General features: G+C 47.2%; 1 protein-coding gene across 1 annotated transcript in view; it reads right to left on the bottom strand.

The window, feature by feature from the left end:
- Positions 1-7,436, bottom strand: part of nr5a2 (nuclear receptor subfamily 5, group A, member 2) — a 92,292-nt gene extending 84,856 nt beyond the window's left edge. The window contains exons 1-2 of the mRNA XM_056276852.1: positions 7,396-7,436; positions 2,987-3,140 (exon numbers count right to left, since the gene is read on the bottom strand). Coding sequence (XP_056132827.1) covers positions 2,987-3,140; positions 7,396-7,436 — 195 coding nt within the window. The remainder of the gene's footprint in view (positions 1-2,986; positions 3,141-7,395) is intronic.
- Positions 7,437-15,060: the final 7,624 nt, after the last annotated feature.

Raw genomic sequence — 15,060 nt, 5'->3', positions numbered from 1 at the left:
TGTGTGTGTGTGTGTGTGTGTGCGTGTGTGCGTCTCAGCTTGCTACGACCTAATGGAGTGTAAATACAGAGATCTTAACCATTACCACTGTGTAACTAGTGTATCTTTGGGCGGTTCCTCTTTTTTATTGAAGGAATTCAGACCTGGCAGCTTATCTTCCTGATTGAGAAAATAAGAACAAGTGTGTGGGCTATTCATCATTACTGCTTTTATTGTCTTATTAAGACAGGAGGAAACCGTAAAGACGAGGGTGGAATCTGATCCTGTGGCATTGAGGAGAATACACCACATGGCAGACAAGGCTTGTCGACGATCCCTGGCACTGCTGATCTTTTTGGTCCAGCCAAAGTGTCATGTTTTTTCCAAGTGGTGGATCTCTCATTTGGAAGAGCATCACTCCACCTCCCTTATGCTTCACTGCTGGCAATACTTGGCAGGGTACTCCACATATACATCTGTACAGCTACAACCACACCACTCCACCTACATGCATGTAGCATCATGCATAGCATGCATGCATATGAAGAGTGACATAAACAATGTTCTGTCACATACATCTCATGATCTGTCGCTTCACATCGAATTAAGTCCTGGTGTCCCTCTACTCTTTTTTTGGGGGGGGGGGATTTTCCCCCTTTTTCTCCCCAATTGTACCCGGCCAATGCGCTCTTTGCACAATCATTCCCGCATTCTACCTAATACTGCTTGTGTGTTTCCGGTCTATCGATGGCACCGTTTTACACCCATTCTTTGCAGGAGCCCCAAAAGCTCAAAAGTAGCAGGTGTCCACAGAATTTGCCAATAAACAATACCAACACCAACCAGCAAATTGGACAAGGGCTTTAGGTTGCATGCTGCATCCTACAATCACAATTACGAAGGTAAGAAAACAACTATTAATGAGTGAGTAACTAGCTATATCTATTAAATGGAAGGCTCAATCTAAACCAAAACGCCATCAGGTGGTCATCGCTTGCAAATCTATTCACAAAAGACATACATCAGGTCAGTAATTAACACTCAATAAAATCATGTACAGTCACCGAAATCATGTTAATCGTAACCAGGGCCGGATTAACACTTCACTGTGCCTCTGGGCAACAACATTCAAATGCCCCCCCCCCCCATGATCGCATTACAGCCATCATCATCTAGTGCATTTTAATAATAAAAAATATCTTAGTCATTAAGTGCATTCAAGAGAAATTATGAACATAAATGTTCAATATGGCTTTGTTTAATTCATAGAACTGATCCTATAGAACTCAGTATAGTAGCGCACAGTAAACTGATGCTTCAGTATCTAGCAGATCAGTTGACTGCAACTGTAAAATAAAGCAGACACTTGAACGTACAAACAGCGTCACAGGAGAGAGACTAAACTTCAAACCACAGAGATTATCTTTGAAATACAAAAATGTGAAATCATTGGTTATCTTATAGCTATCAGCCATGAGAAGCAGGTAATTATTGGTTGGAGTAATAAAAAAAAAAATCCATATCGCGCATCCCTAGTTGTAAGAGCATGTTTAACTAATATCGGCTAACATTTTCTGCTAAATCACAATCATTTTATGGCTCGATTTCATTTAGCAGGTGGACCTTACATACTGGCCTTCTTTCTTGACTTTAAATATGCAAACAGGTGCACAATATCCTCAAAATCAAGACCTCTAACAAGTTCATGTTCGATGGCCAGGATTGAGAGTGAAGAAAGCCGTCTCTGTGACATTGTGGTCCTCAGCTCATTTTTTACTCGTTTTAAAACGGAAACTAACCTCTCACCCTCACAATTTGAGACAGGCAATGTTAAAAACATTCTTAGTGTAACATACATATTCGGAAATGTCTCAAGACCATTACTCTCAAGAATGTGCAGCAACTGTGCAGGGGAAGTCTCACTCTACAAAATGAGCGAACTGTAAGAGTTCGTCCGCCAAGCATGTGTCCTGGTCTCGGATAGGTGGAGCTAAGCTTCGCAGATCTTTCACCCACATCACGTTCATCACAGTCCCTCTCAAATAAAACGCCAAAGAGTTCACACACACATCCGTGTAAGCATTGATCCGTTTTGATCGGCAGGAGGTGAGTCTGTCAATAATGACATAATATGTTGCAACTTTAAATCTCAGACTGCCATTAGTAAAGACGACTTCGCCGTCTTCGTCAGGCTCGTCTGCAAATCTCTTTCTTTTTCTTACACGTCGAATGTCAAACTGGTAGTACTAACAGTACTAACAAAACTGGTAGTATTAACAGTACTAACAAACTGGCAGTGGCGTCCCCAGAAATTTTTCATTGGGGTGGCCAAATGGGGCAACTGAAAATCTTGGGGTGGCACACCAAAACCAAAAGCCATGGCTGAATTTCGGGAATTCTATGATGCTGTTGTAGTATACTGTATAGGCTAGTTGAAAACTGTCAATATGAGAGTTAAGAAAAATATACATTATTGATTTAAATGAACAGCACCTAATGTAAAATATCAGATAGAAGCATATTATGCATAATCAGAAGCATATTCTGCATATGCGACTCGTGGCGTGGGGGGGCAGCAGGGGGGCAGGGATAGTATCAGGGTGGCCGTGGCCACCCCTGGTCACCCCTTGGGGGCGCCACTGCAAACTGGTAGTACTAACAGTACTAACAAACTGGTAGCACTAATAGTACTAACAAACAGGTAGCACGAACAGTACTAACAAACTGGTAGCACTAAAAGTACTAACAAACTCGTAGCACTAACAGTACTAACAAACTGTTAGCACTAACAGTACTAACAAACTCGTAGTACTAACAGTACTAACAAACTCGTAGCACTAACAGAGCGTGCTGACTCTTCCAGCTCTGCAGACTGTTCTCGTAGAGTGCCAACATGGGAGCACAATGATCCCAGAAGACCAACAGCAGTTGCTAAATCCATGTCGCTTTTATCACTTGTTGCTTTAAACCTGCCCAGTACCCTGTCCCACAAAATAGCCACTATTACCGTCTCCAGCTTATCAAGTTTTGACACCAGCACAGCAGCCTGGTATTTGGTTTGGGGCTTTTCATCATAGTCAGAGGCTATTTTGGCCAATGTATCTCTGATTGCCTTGTAATTCTCTTTCGGAGCTTTGGTGGAGTCTGCTCTACAGCTCCATCTGGTATTGCAGAGGGATTTTAAAGTGTAACGTAATAGTCGCTGTTTTTGAGTATTCCAGCGATGGGTTGAGGCGCTGCAAAATGTATACAGAGACTGTAGCAGTTCAAAAAAAGAGTCGACCGCCTCGCAGCAATTATCTGTGCTATTGACACCCACGATATTCAACGAGTGGGCAGCACACGGTGTATAATGGATCAGTGGGTTTTAATTTTTTTAACTGCGCTTGGAGTCCGTTGTATTGGCCAGACACGTTGCTCGCATTATCATAGCTTTGCCCATGACAGTTTGACAGGTCCAACCCCAGGTTTCACACCATATTGTAGCAAATTCAGGGGGCAGCCCGGGAACCGCCACAGCCGGGACGCGAACCTGTGTCTCCCACTCCGCAAGCGACAACGTTAACCAGTCGACTAAAGCAGTGGTTCTCAACCTTTTTGGGGTCCTGGACCCCCTGCGTATTTTTGATCTACCCTGGGGACCCCTCCACCTGATCTTGGGGGAGGGGGGTTGCAATTTGATAGAAACAGTAGAAACTGCATTTTAAATTGCATTATAGCATTTATTCACTCTTTGGGGCAAAAATAAGAGCTTTCAGTTGTAACTTAGATATAGTTAACAAAACAGAATTCTTATGCAGTAACTTTCAGATAGATGTAACAAAACAGAACATGTATTCAGTAACTTTCAGATAGATGTAACAACAGAATTTTTATGCAGTAACTTGTAACAATGCAAACGGGAGCGAGATCTGTTATTAAAATACAATCAATTACACTTGTGAAACAGATGTAATTAGAGAAAAAAGTCCTGTTACCCTTTATAGTTTAGGTAGGTAAAGGTCTCAGTCACATTTGAGTAAAATAATCCTATTTCTATAAATGACATAGGATCTTTTTTTAAAGATATTTTATTTTCACGGACCCCTTGCAATTACACCACGGACCACTAGGGGTCCGCGTACCCCCGGTTGAGAAACACTGGACTAAAAGGTCCGACCCGTTAGTCAAGGACCAACGTGTCTACTTATCCATGCACGTTACAATATTAATAACAGTTTCAGCTAAGCTAACACCTGTGTGGCTGTGGATAAGCTCAAACCCGATGAATCGCTCAACCACTTTGCCATCTGCACTGACAAATCGAAAATCAAACGTGAGTTGATCCACGTGTGCTAAATCTGGCGTTGAATCAACGATTACACCGGAATATTTAGCATGTCTTGTTTCCCCTGCTATAGCTTGCTTATCTCACCCATTAATGAAATGAACTCTTCACACGCGGTTGAGGACAGGTAGGAGGGCTTACCTTTACCCTTATTGCCATGCTTTTCGATGTGCTCCTTTAAAAAGGGGTCAAACTCTGCCATCAGTTCAAGTAGTCCCAAATAGTTTCCATTGTGCTCGGAGCGCAGCAGTTCGCTGTCCCCTCGGAATGGCAGTCCTTTCGCTCCCAAACATTTAATGACAGCGACCACACACACGTCTAAGTATCTCTTTCCAATACCTTTGCTCTGCCTCACACTATCTGGCAAGAGCTGCGTCCACTCTGCAGAAGTGTTTAGACCTCTGCATTAACGAAAACATGTTTTGTCTATGTTCTGCACTCTTTTCATCATCGCCGATCCTCTATGGATGTTTCCAATCGCCGAATCCGCTGATAAATGCATGTCGGCTTTGCGATGACAGCAGTTTGCAGGCAAGGCAGTAAACAGAGCTAGTCGACGGCGAATAAAGTAGCCATTCCCTTGAACCAATTTGATTATTCTGCAGACGGCAATGAAGTAAATCGTTAGTAAGAGAGCGGGTCCTACACCCCAGACCAGACTCCCTCACTGATGCAGGGTATTTGGTCGCTCGGTTCTGGAAGGCTGCAGGTCCACTGTGGATCGCCTCCTCTCGGGGCTGCTCGGTTATGGGTCTCCACAATGCAGGATCTGGAGCGAGCGTGGAGCCACACGGGCTGCTTGCAGTCTCAGATGGTGTTCTAGCTCCCTCGGCGGTTGTGAGGCTCGCAGCAGGGCGGTCGTTGTGAGCTGGAGGCTGCTCGCTGTCCTCCTGACTGCTGTCTCGATGTGCAGTTCCTTGCTACTAGCTCCCTCCACACGCGGTAGCCAGCAGGTTGCTAGCTGTCCCAACCCTCCCGACAGGCGACGAAATTTCATCATCAACAACATCAGCTAAGGTGTCTTCGTTGGCAGTAGTAGCCTTAGCAGAGCAGTTGTTAGAAGTAAAAAAAAAAACAACAAAAAAACCTACCTATTTGAGGTACCCATTTTAAATTCTCAAAATTTCTTAAATCTTTCTCCTTTTTTAATTTTCTTTTCGCGCTCCCCGTTAGCGGTTTCTCCATATTAGCATTGCGTCGTCGCGGGAAGTTGACGTCGGCGTCATCGCCTTTCAGAGCCCAGTCACGTCACGCGGGTTGACCAATGCGGGGAGATCCGTCAGCTCGCCCTCGCAGTCTCACTGTCCCAATTCAGGGTCTGCATCCTTCGGTGGGCGCAGCCTTCGCGGTCTACGAAGCCGAAACCTCCGGAGGCTACTCCGTACACCGCGTCAACGGTTGTTAAATGAGACGGTCTAGCCTTCGGTGGATTTCCTGGTTGCGTCACCTTATCCTTACATCACGATTACTCTTGGAAATTACTGAAAAATTATGGAGCCAGAGCTGCCGCTTTTTTAAATTTTATTTTACCTCATGCTGGAGGAAGAGGAGATGCGCCGCCATCGTAGCCAGCAGCTGATTTATATCCGGCTGAGAGAGGACCGTGGAGAAGTAAACCTATTATTTTAACTTACGGTAATACGTTTGTCAGCCCTGCAAACCTAGTAGATGGATGATGTGGTGGACAGAGGAGACAAGCACCCCCAAACAAACTCTGGGGACCGCCCTTGATGAGTCCCCACTAGTAGCCAGAAGACACCAGGGTCTTTCTTGTGGCATTCCATCCAGCCCAGCAGCACCGCCACGGACTCCAGCTCAGCTAATCATGTTAATTATGTAATTTTAAATATGTAATTTGTAAATAGCAATTTTTTTCTCTAATTTGTAAATAGTTGTACATTTTAGGACTGTCACTTAATTATTAATTATAATAAAAGAAAGAATCAGTCCTTTGTTGTCCATGAAATGTTTAACCCTTTTATAAATGGTTGTACTTTAGTTGTAAATAGTAAAAATAGATAACACATAAAGTAACAATGTTTTAATTTATAAAACATCTAACATTTTGCACAATAAACTTATTCTAACAATTAATACACACACACAAAACAAAAATAAATCAACGCCTCTCTATCACCCTCTCGATCAGGGAGAAGAGCCTCTCCATCCAACAGCAGGGAGAAGAGCCTCTCCATCTAACGTCACATATTTTACCAGAAATCTTGTGTTACGGGACACTCAGGAAGGACTCAGGCGCAGACACAAAACTTGCTTCCAACTGACTTCAGAGTTTATTACAGGGGGCCAGCTAAGGCGACAACACACAGTGGAGGGAATTGGGCTGGGCTTCCTTGGGCTGGGGTAACAGGACCGGGGGCAGAGACCGTGGGTGGTGGAGAGGGACAGGCAGAGCAGGGATCCAGAGCAGGTGAAAGTCCAAAGAACAGGGACTGGAGGCAGAGCAGTATGAACTGATGGATCAGAGGCTGCGATCTGGCAGAGTGGAAGTGGCAGTGCTGGTCTTTTATAGCGGGTTGGCTTGATTATGGAATGGGCTGCAGCTGGTGAGGCTCTGCTCACCTTTCTCAACTCGCACACAAACAGAGAGAGACACACTCGGGGAGTGGCTCAGGTTAAGCAGCTTTTGAGGTGGAGGGTGTGGAAGGAGGGACAGATGTAACAGTACCCCCCCCCCCCTCTACGGGCGCCACTTGGCGCCCGACTAGGCCTGCCGGGGTGCTGGGCGTGAAACTCTCGGACGAGGGAAGCATCCAGGATGTGGCGGCGGGGAATCCAACAGCGCTCCTCGGGGCCATATCCTTCCCAATCCACCAGATATTGCAATCCTCGACACCTTCTGTGAACATCCAACAACCGCCGGACAGTGTAAGCAGGATGGTCATCAATAATCCGGGGTGGTGGAGGAGCTGCTGCTGTGGGGTATAAGGGACTGGAATGAACAGGTTTGATATGAGACACGTGAAAGGTGGGATGGATGCGAAGGGAAGCAGGGAGTTTCAACAGGACTACAGAGGGATTAATGACACGGTCTATCTCAAATGGTCATAGAAATCGTTGGGAAAGCTTACGGGACTCCACTCTCGGTGGAATGTCCCGGGATGAGAGCCATACCTTCTGGCCAGGGGTGTATATAGCGGAAGGAATACGGCAACGGTTGGCCTGGGTTTGTGCTCTGGTGGAGGATCTCAGGAGAGCTGCACGAGCTCTTTTCCAGGTGCGACGGCAACATAATCAGGTCTTGCAAACATTGTCCTCACAGGTTACAGAGATGGTCCAGGCCCTGGCTAGCCTGCAGCAACAACTGTTCGCCCTGAACCCCTCCCAACCAGTTCTGCCTGCCCAGTTGGTCCGCAGCCCCTCTCCTCCACCACGCAAACCATATGTGCCACCTCCAGAGCCGTATGATGGCAATTTGGGAACCTGTAGAGACTTTTTAATGCAATGTTCATTATATTTTGACCAACAGCCCTGTACCTACTCCACTGACAGAGCTAAGGTTTCCTACCTGATTGGCTGCCTCCATGGTCCGGCACGCAGCTGGGCTACGGCAGTCTGGGAAAAACGGTCCCCGATCTGTTCCTCATACTCCAACTTTCAGGAGGAGATGATGAAAATCTTTGACCACCCAGTTCGAGGTAAAAAGGCCGCTAAGAGAATGCTTTCCCTTCGTCAGGGCTCTCGCTCAGTGGCTGAATTAGCAGTTGAATTCCACTGCCTTGCAGCCGAGAGTGGCTGGAAGGCTGGAAGCCTTCCATAACACCCTCAGTGACACCATAAAGGACGAGTTGGCATCCCGGGAAGAGCCTGACGGACTCGATCGGCTTATTGACCTAGCTATCAGGGTGGACAACCGCCTTAGGGAGCGTCGGAGGGAGAGAATGGGTAAGATAGCCTCTGCTAACACCTTACCTGGTTCTTTTCCACCGTCTACCTCTGTCTCTCAGTCTCTTCCAGAGTCCGAGCCTATGCAGTTAGGCCGAGCTAAACTCACCCCAGAGGAAAGGCAACGCCGGTTAAGCACCCGGAGCTGTCTGTATTGTGGTCAGACCGGCCATTTCCTCTCCACTTGTCACTTACACCCAGTAAAAAAAAAAGGGGGGGGGGGCTCCACAGTAGTGGGAGAGATATTGTATGTCCAGACCTTGGATCCCTCTGATTCCTCTCCCTCAATAATTCCACTAGATGCCACCCTCTCTTGGCTGAATCAGACGCTCCCACTATCTGCTTTTGTTGACTCAGGGGCCGATGAGAGTTTTTTGGACCGTAATGTTGTGAACCAATTGGCACTGGAGACCATTCCACTCAGGCCCGTAGCCAGAAACATGTTTTGGGGGGGGGGGTCGGGCAACACTGCCGAAAGCTACCGGTAAATAAAATTCCCACACTGTATACTATAGCCTAATACCCAACCGTACGGTAAATGTCAACGTATTAATGGCCCATAGATAACCATCAATGCATTAATAAATAAAAGTGGGTCTTACCTTATAAAAGCAGGTCCAATCGTCTTTTTTTGTCTGCAAAAGATGTCCAGTGCCTCTTCCGGCGTCGCCACAATGTCTCTGTGCTCCGAGAGCAATGTCAGTCCATTAAGCCGTCTTTCCGTCATTGTACTGCGCATTTTGTCCTTGATCCTTCCCAGACGGGAAAAACTTCTCTCGACATGGGCACTGGTGACAGGAAGCGTGGTCAAAACGCGGAGAAGCTTGAAGATGCTTGGAAACAACTCACTGTTACAGGCATTTAATGCCTCAATGGCATTTTGTGGAACATAAGTTGCACCTTTCCATTTATCCCGCCAGGTGTCAATTTCTGACTTTACAACTTCCAGATGCAGTGACACTTCATCAGGATACAGGTTGGAGAGCGCTTGAGCTGAGGTGTCGTTCAGCATGCTGACCTTAGATGGCAGTAAGGAGCAGAGGTTGGAGATCACATTTCTGTGTTTGCTGAAGCGTTCCTTCATCTGTGATGAATAAAAGTCAAGCATGACTATGAAAAGCTTTTTCCGGTAGTGATTTTCACAGGCCTTCAATGGAACCTCATTGCAGTCCATGCCTCTTCGTGGTCGAAATTCAACCCCATACTTGGCTGCTTGGGAAGAGGTCTTTTGGAAAATCTGCCTGAACTCCATCTCAGAGTTAGCCCTCATCTCATCTACCTGCTTAATAACAGCATCAGCAGCTGAAACGCAACTCACCAAGTCACAATTTTCCTTCTGAAGGAAGGTGGACAGGTGGTAGGTTTTTGCAAGCATCTTCTCACTCACATTCATGGACAGCATGAATTCTGCATTGCCAATTGAATTAAAGAGCTGAGTGGCTTTGACAGATGTGTCTCCTGTGAAGGTTTCACTGATTTTCTGCAGGCTGGATCGCACAGGGTCTAAAAGCTCGTTGATTGTAAATATTGCGTCGTGGCGTTCGACCCATCTCGTTTCACACAACTTCGTCAGTCGTTTTCTTGCAGTCGGGTAAAAGAGGCTCCGTCTCGTGTCGCAGACTGGCAGACCGCAAAGCCGAATCATGGAAAAACGTGCAGATTTCCGAGACAATTCCAAAGCAATTTCGCACCATTTGTACAGTGCAGCACTTGTTTAGGACCAAATTCAAACTGTGGCTGGCACAGTGCGCATAAACTGCTTGCTTGTGCTTCTCTTTGATTTTAGCTTGGGCACCATTTAAACGGCCACTCATGGCAGATGCGCCGTCGTATCGCTGGCCACGTAAAAACTGTAAATCAACGCCTGCATTTGTCAACTGACTTTCGATTGAATTGGCGATTGCCTCCCCGGTTAACTTCTCGATATCAACAAAGGACAAAAAATCCTCTCTGATGCTATATTGGCTGTCATGCTGGTTCACGTATCTGACACAGACAGAAAGGTGCTCCCGCCCTGAAACATCTTTCATTTCATCTGCCAACACAGCGAAACCCTGCGCGGAGTTTACTTTCTGCACCAGTTTGTTTGTTATCACATCTCCAATTATGCTGATTATTTCATTTTGTACATCAGGACTGCAGTAGCTAGCGTTTGCTGCACATTTACTCAAGTGTTGTAACAGTACTGTGTCGCCAGATGTAGCCCTAAACCTGAGTAAAGTCCTGAAATTTCCGTCATTGTGAGTTGGCTCATTCAATGTCACTGGTCCTGAATCAATATCACCTCTCAGGGCGAGTTCTTGGCGACCGCAAAAAATCAACGTTGCAATGATGCTTTTGAGTTTTTCTCTGTTTTCTTGGACTCGCTTTTTTCTCTCAGAATCTAGCCTCAGTGAAATTGCATCCATTTTATTGTTGAGAACCATTTGGAAATTGTCCGCTTTCAAACATGCATCCTTGTGATATGCCTTTTGTGCATGGTCTTTGAACGTCTCTAAAGCATGTTTCCAGTCTGAGAAGTGGACATTAATTAGCTTGCCAGCTTTTCTGTGCCCTCCCTTGCCCACATGCTCGACTGCAAACGCAACACAGTGCTTACAAAAACAACCGTCGGACCTTGTTGAGTATAATAGCCAGCAAACTGGTCAATCCAATGACGTTGGAAACGTAGTTTACCTCCTAGTTTTGTAGGGAATGTTTGTCCGATATTGGCCGTCCAGTCCAGTGAGTATATTTCTCTTCTCTGTTCGTCTGATATTTTCCCACCAATATAATCCACAAAGTCGTGTGAAAACGTTTCCGAGGTAGAGGACGGCGGGCGGGTCTGCTAACTCTGGCTCCGTTTCCGAGGAGGAGGGCAGTGGGTCTGCTAACACTTGCTCCGGAAAATCGGTAACGTTAGTGACCAGATCATCTGTAATGTTCTTTTTTTCTTTTTTGAGTCGGGACACGTTGAAACAAAAAAATCACTGATTTTACGAACATTAACTTTACTGCTCTTGCCTGCTTTACAGGTAGCTTTCGGCGGCTCCATTGCTTTTGAAAAGCAAACTATAGATCGACCATTTAGCTAGCATAACCAGTGGCAGGTTGCTTAGCTGACTCGTCAGACCCCTGAGCCAATCAAAAGCGTGTGATTTTATTCGTTTTACGAAACAGACCAATAAGATACATCATGTTTGGAAACAAATTAACTGGCAGGTTTAACGCCTGTCAGTCACGATGGATGCAGTGTATGAGTAGGCTAGAGGGGCGGTGACAAATAATCAAAACGATAACTAAATAATTATTGGTGCCATTTCAGACGGGCCGTGGGGTTTCGGGGGGGTTGGTTCAGACACGAAAACCACCTACCTGGCTACGTGCCTGATTCCATTGGAAAGACCCCTCGCTGACAGAGCCCTCAACGGACAACTCCTCGCCCGTGTAACCGAGAGAACAGAGCCAGTCAGCCTTCATGTCTCTGGTAATCATAGGGAGATGATTAGTTTCCATGTCTTTGACTGCCCTGGTTCTCCTCTTGTCATCGGTCATCCCTGGTTGGTTCTCCATAGCCCTCACATAGACTGGGCTACTGGAAAGGTTATAACTTGGAGTTCATCCTGTCATGCTGTCTTCGTTCTGCCCTTGCTCCTGCCTTGTCTGTTCCTTCACCTGTTTCAGAGCCACCAGACTTGTCTTCGGTACCCGCAGTTTATCACGACTTAGCTCCTGTGTTCAGCAAAAAGGGGGCCCTGTCGTTACCTCCCTACCAGCCCTATGACTGTGCCATCGACCTTCAGCCAGGAGCTCCCCTTCCAAGCAGCCGGTTGTACAATCTCTCTCGCCCAGAACAACAGTGCGATCTGGCCACAAGATGGACTCAGCAGACACAGATCCCCTTCATCAAGCCATCGCCAGCCAGGGTATTCAGCTCAGACAACATAATCAGGTTTTGCAAACGTTGTCCTCACAGGTTACGGAGATGGTCCAGGCCCTGGCTAGCCTACAGCAACAACTCTCCGCCCTGAACCCCTCCCAACAAGTCCTGCCTGCCCAGTTGGTCCGCAGCCCCCTCCTCCACAATGTGAACCATATGTGCCACCTCCAGAGCCATATAATGGCAATTTGGGAACCTGTAGAAACTTTTTAATACAATGTTCATTAGTTTTTGACCAACAGCCCTGTACCTACTCCACTGAGAGAGCTAAGATTTCCTACCTGATTGGCTGCCTCCATGGTCCGGCATGCAGCTGGGCTACGGCAGTTTGGGAAAAACGGTCCCCGATCTGTTCCTCATACTCCAACTTTCAGGAGGAGATGAGGAAAATCTTTGACCACCCAATTTGAGGTAAACAGGCCAGATCATAGGGAGTAATGGACCAAGTTCTTCAGGGGCTTCTCAATGTGCACAGTTTTCTGGACGACATTCTAGTGACTGGACGAGACAATGCCAATCATCTAAATAACTTGGAGACAGTGCTGAGTTGCTTGGAGAACTTTGGCCTCCAGGTGCAGAAGAAAAATTGTGAGTTTTTCAGAACTCACTGGAATATCTGGGACACATCATCGATGCCACAGGCCTCCACAAATCCCCAGAAAAACTCAGGGCTATTGCTGAGGCCCCTGCCCCAACGAATGTAAGTCAACTCCGCTCCTTTTTGGACTGATAAATTATTATGGCAGATTCGTCCCAAACATGGCAACAACACTCAGCCCCCTGCACAAACTACTACATGCAGGGGCACAATGGGAGTGGTCCCCACAGCATGAAAAAACGTTCTGCTCGACTGAAGAATAGCTCCTCTCTAAGAGAGTGTTAACTCATTACAACCCCCAACTGCTGATCGTACTGGCATGTGATACCTCGCCGTATGGCGTGGGCGCGGTGATTTCTCATGTGATGCCTGGTGGTCAAGAGAGCCCAAAGCATTCGCCTCCAGAACCTTGAGCAAAGCTGAGCAAAATTATGCTCAAATTGAACGGGAGGCCTTGGGGATCATATTCGGCATATGTAAATTTTTTGCATATCTGTATGGGCGCCATTTCACTCTTCTCATGGACCACCGGCCACTGATGACAATGTTGAGCCCCAGTAAAGCCACCCCATCTATGGCAGCTGCGAGGCTGCAGCGATGGGCCCTTGTATTGGCCGCTCACAACTACACTATCCAGTACAGGAGTGCAGCTGAACATGGAAATGCAGATGGCCTGTCACGCCTGCCACTGCAAGTGGATCAAAAGGACAAACCAGGTTCTGTGGGATACCGTGCTGTTACACCACCTGGACTCTCTGCCTGTGTGCAGCACAGATATTCACAAAGAAACAAGGTATGACCTGGTGCTCTCATGTGATGGACATGGTCTTGTCAGGGCAGTTTCCCATAGTCAAGGAACGGGACGATACACTGACGCCCTATTGCCCAAGGAGAGAGGAGCTCACCGTGGTTCTAGGGTGCCTTCTGTTGGGCAACCAGGTTATTGTATCCCCAAAGTTGAGACCACAACTGCTGAAAGAGCTGCATGCGGGGCACCTGGGAGAGGTTAAAATGAAAGCCGTTGCTCGCAGCTACTTCTGGTGGCCAGGGATTGACGGTCAGATTGAACAGCAGGCCAAAGTGTGTCATTTGTGCCAGCACAACCAGAAGACTCCCGCCCTCTCCCTTCTGCACTCGTGGCCGTGGGTGGGTGTGCTGTGGCAGAGGGTACATGTGGATTTTGCTGGGCTGGGGGAGGGGCATATTTTGCTAGTGGTGGTTGATGCTTACTCGAAGTGGCCGAAAGTGGAACTCATGGATTCCACCACAAGCTCAAAGACTGTTCAGGCTTTAAAGGGGCTGTTCAGCCGTCATGGCCTGCCCGAGGTTTTGGGCAGCGACAGTGGTCCGCAGTTCACCTCGAGTGATTTTTGCAGATTTTCTCAATGCGAATGGGGTGAAATACGTGCGCTCTGCATCCTTTCACCCAGCCACAAACGGATTGGGGGAACATTTTGTGCAGACACTTAAGCGGTCGTTGAAAGGTTCCAGGGGGCAGAGCACGATGCGACATCGACTGGATTCGTTCCTGCTTAGCTATAGAAATGCTCCCCATGCCACAACGAATGAGTCTCCAGCCATGCTCTTCCTTTGCCATCGGCTCTGCTCCTGCTTCGACCTCCACAAGCCAAGTGTGGCGGCTGTGGTGGGTCAGGCACAGTCAGGCCAGGAGGGTCGCAAGGCCCCATTTGCCAAGGACAAAGATTTCGCGCCTGGGGACTCTGTTCTGGTGCGTGATTATAGATGGGAGGGGGGAGGAGAAGTGGATGCCGGGTATGGTGGTGTCTCAGGCGGGGCCAGTGTCCTACATGGCAGATGAGGGGTAAGGGTTACACTGGAAATACCACACAGAGCAGATGAGGGCCTGCGACACAGAAATACTCACGCCTGGAGAGCCACCACAACCCGCCTCATTGGATCAAATGGCTACTGTCCCCACAAAAGATCCAGTGCCAATTCTCCCAGTGGGTAAGCAGGATTCCCCCCAAAAAAGTCACTCAGTCCCACAAACGGAGCCAGTAAACTCAGGGCCAACAGAAGTATCGGTTGAGGCTGATGCTCCCCCAGAGACTGTTACCTCAGAGACTGTTAGGAGGTACCCTACATGGGAAAGAAACCCCCCAGACCACCTCAATCTGTAATGGACTTTGGATTAAGGGGCACTCACCACACTAGGTTAGTTAGTGAGTTGAGCAGTTTACCACCGCTCACCCAGATTGTGTAACATGTGTAGGTCCTGTTTTTTTTAATGCAAGTGATAGTAGGATGGTATGAGTTATGTTATCTGTTTTAAAGTATTCCGTGCTGCTCTGCAGGAATATTCGGGTGTTATTC

The sequence above is a fragment of the Lampris incognitus genome, chromosome 3, assembly GCF_029633865.1.
Source record: "Lampris incognitus isolate fLamInc1 chromosome 3, fLamInc1.hap2, whole genome shotgun sequence".
Lineage (NCBI taxonomy): Eukaryota > Metazoa > Chordata > Actinopteri > Lampriformes > Lampridae > Lampris > Lampris incognitus.
This window is presented reverse-complemented; position numbering and strand designations above follow the sequence as displayed.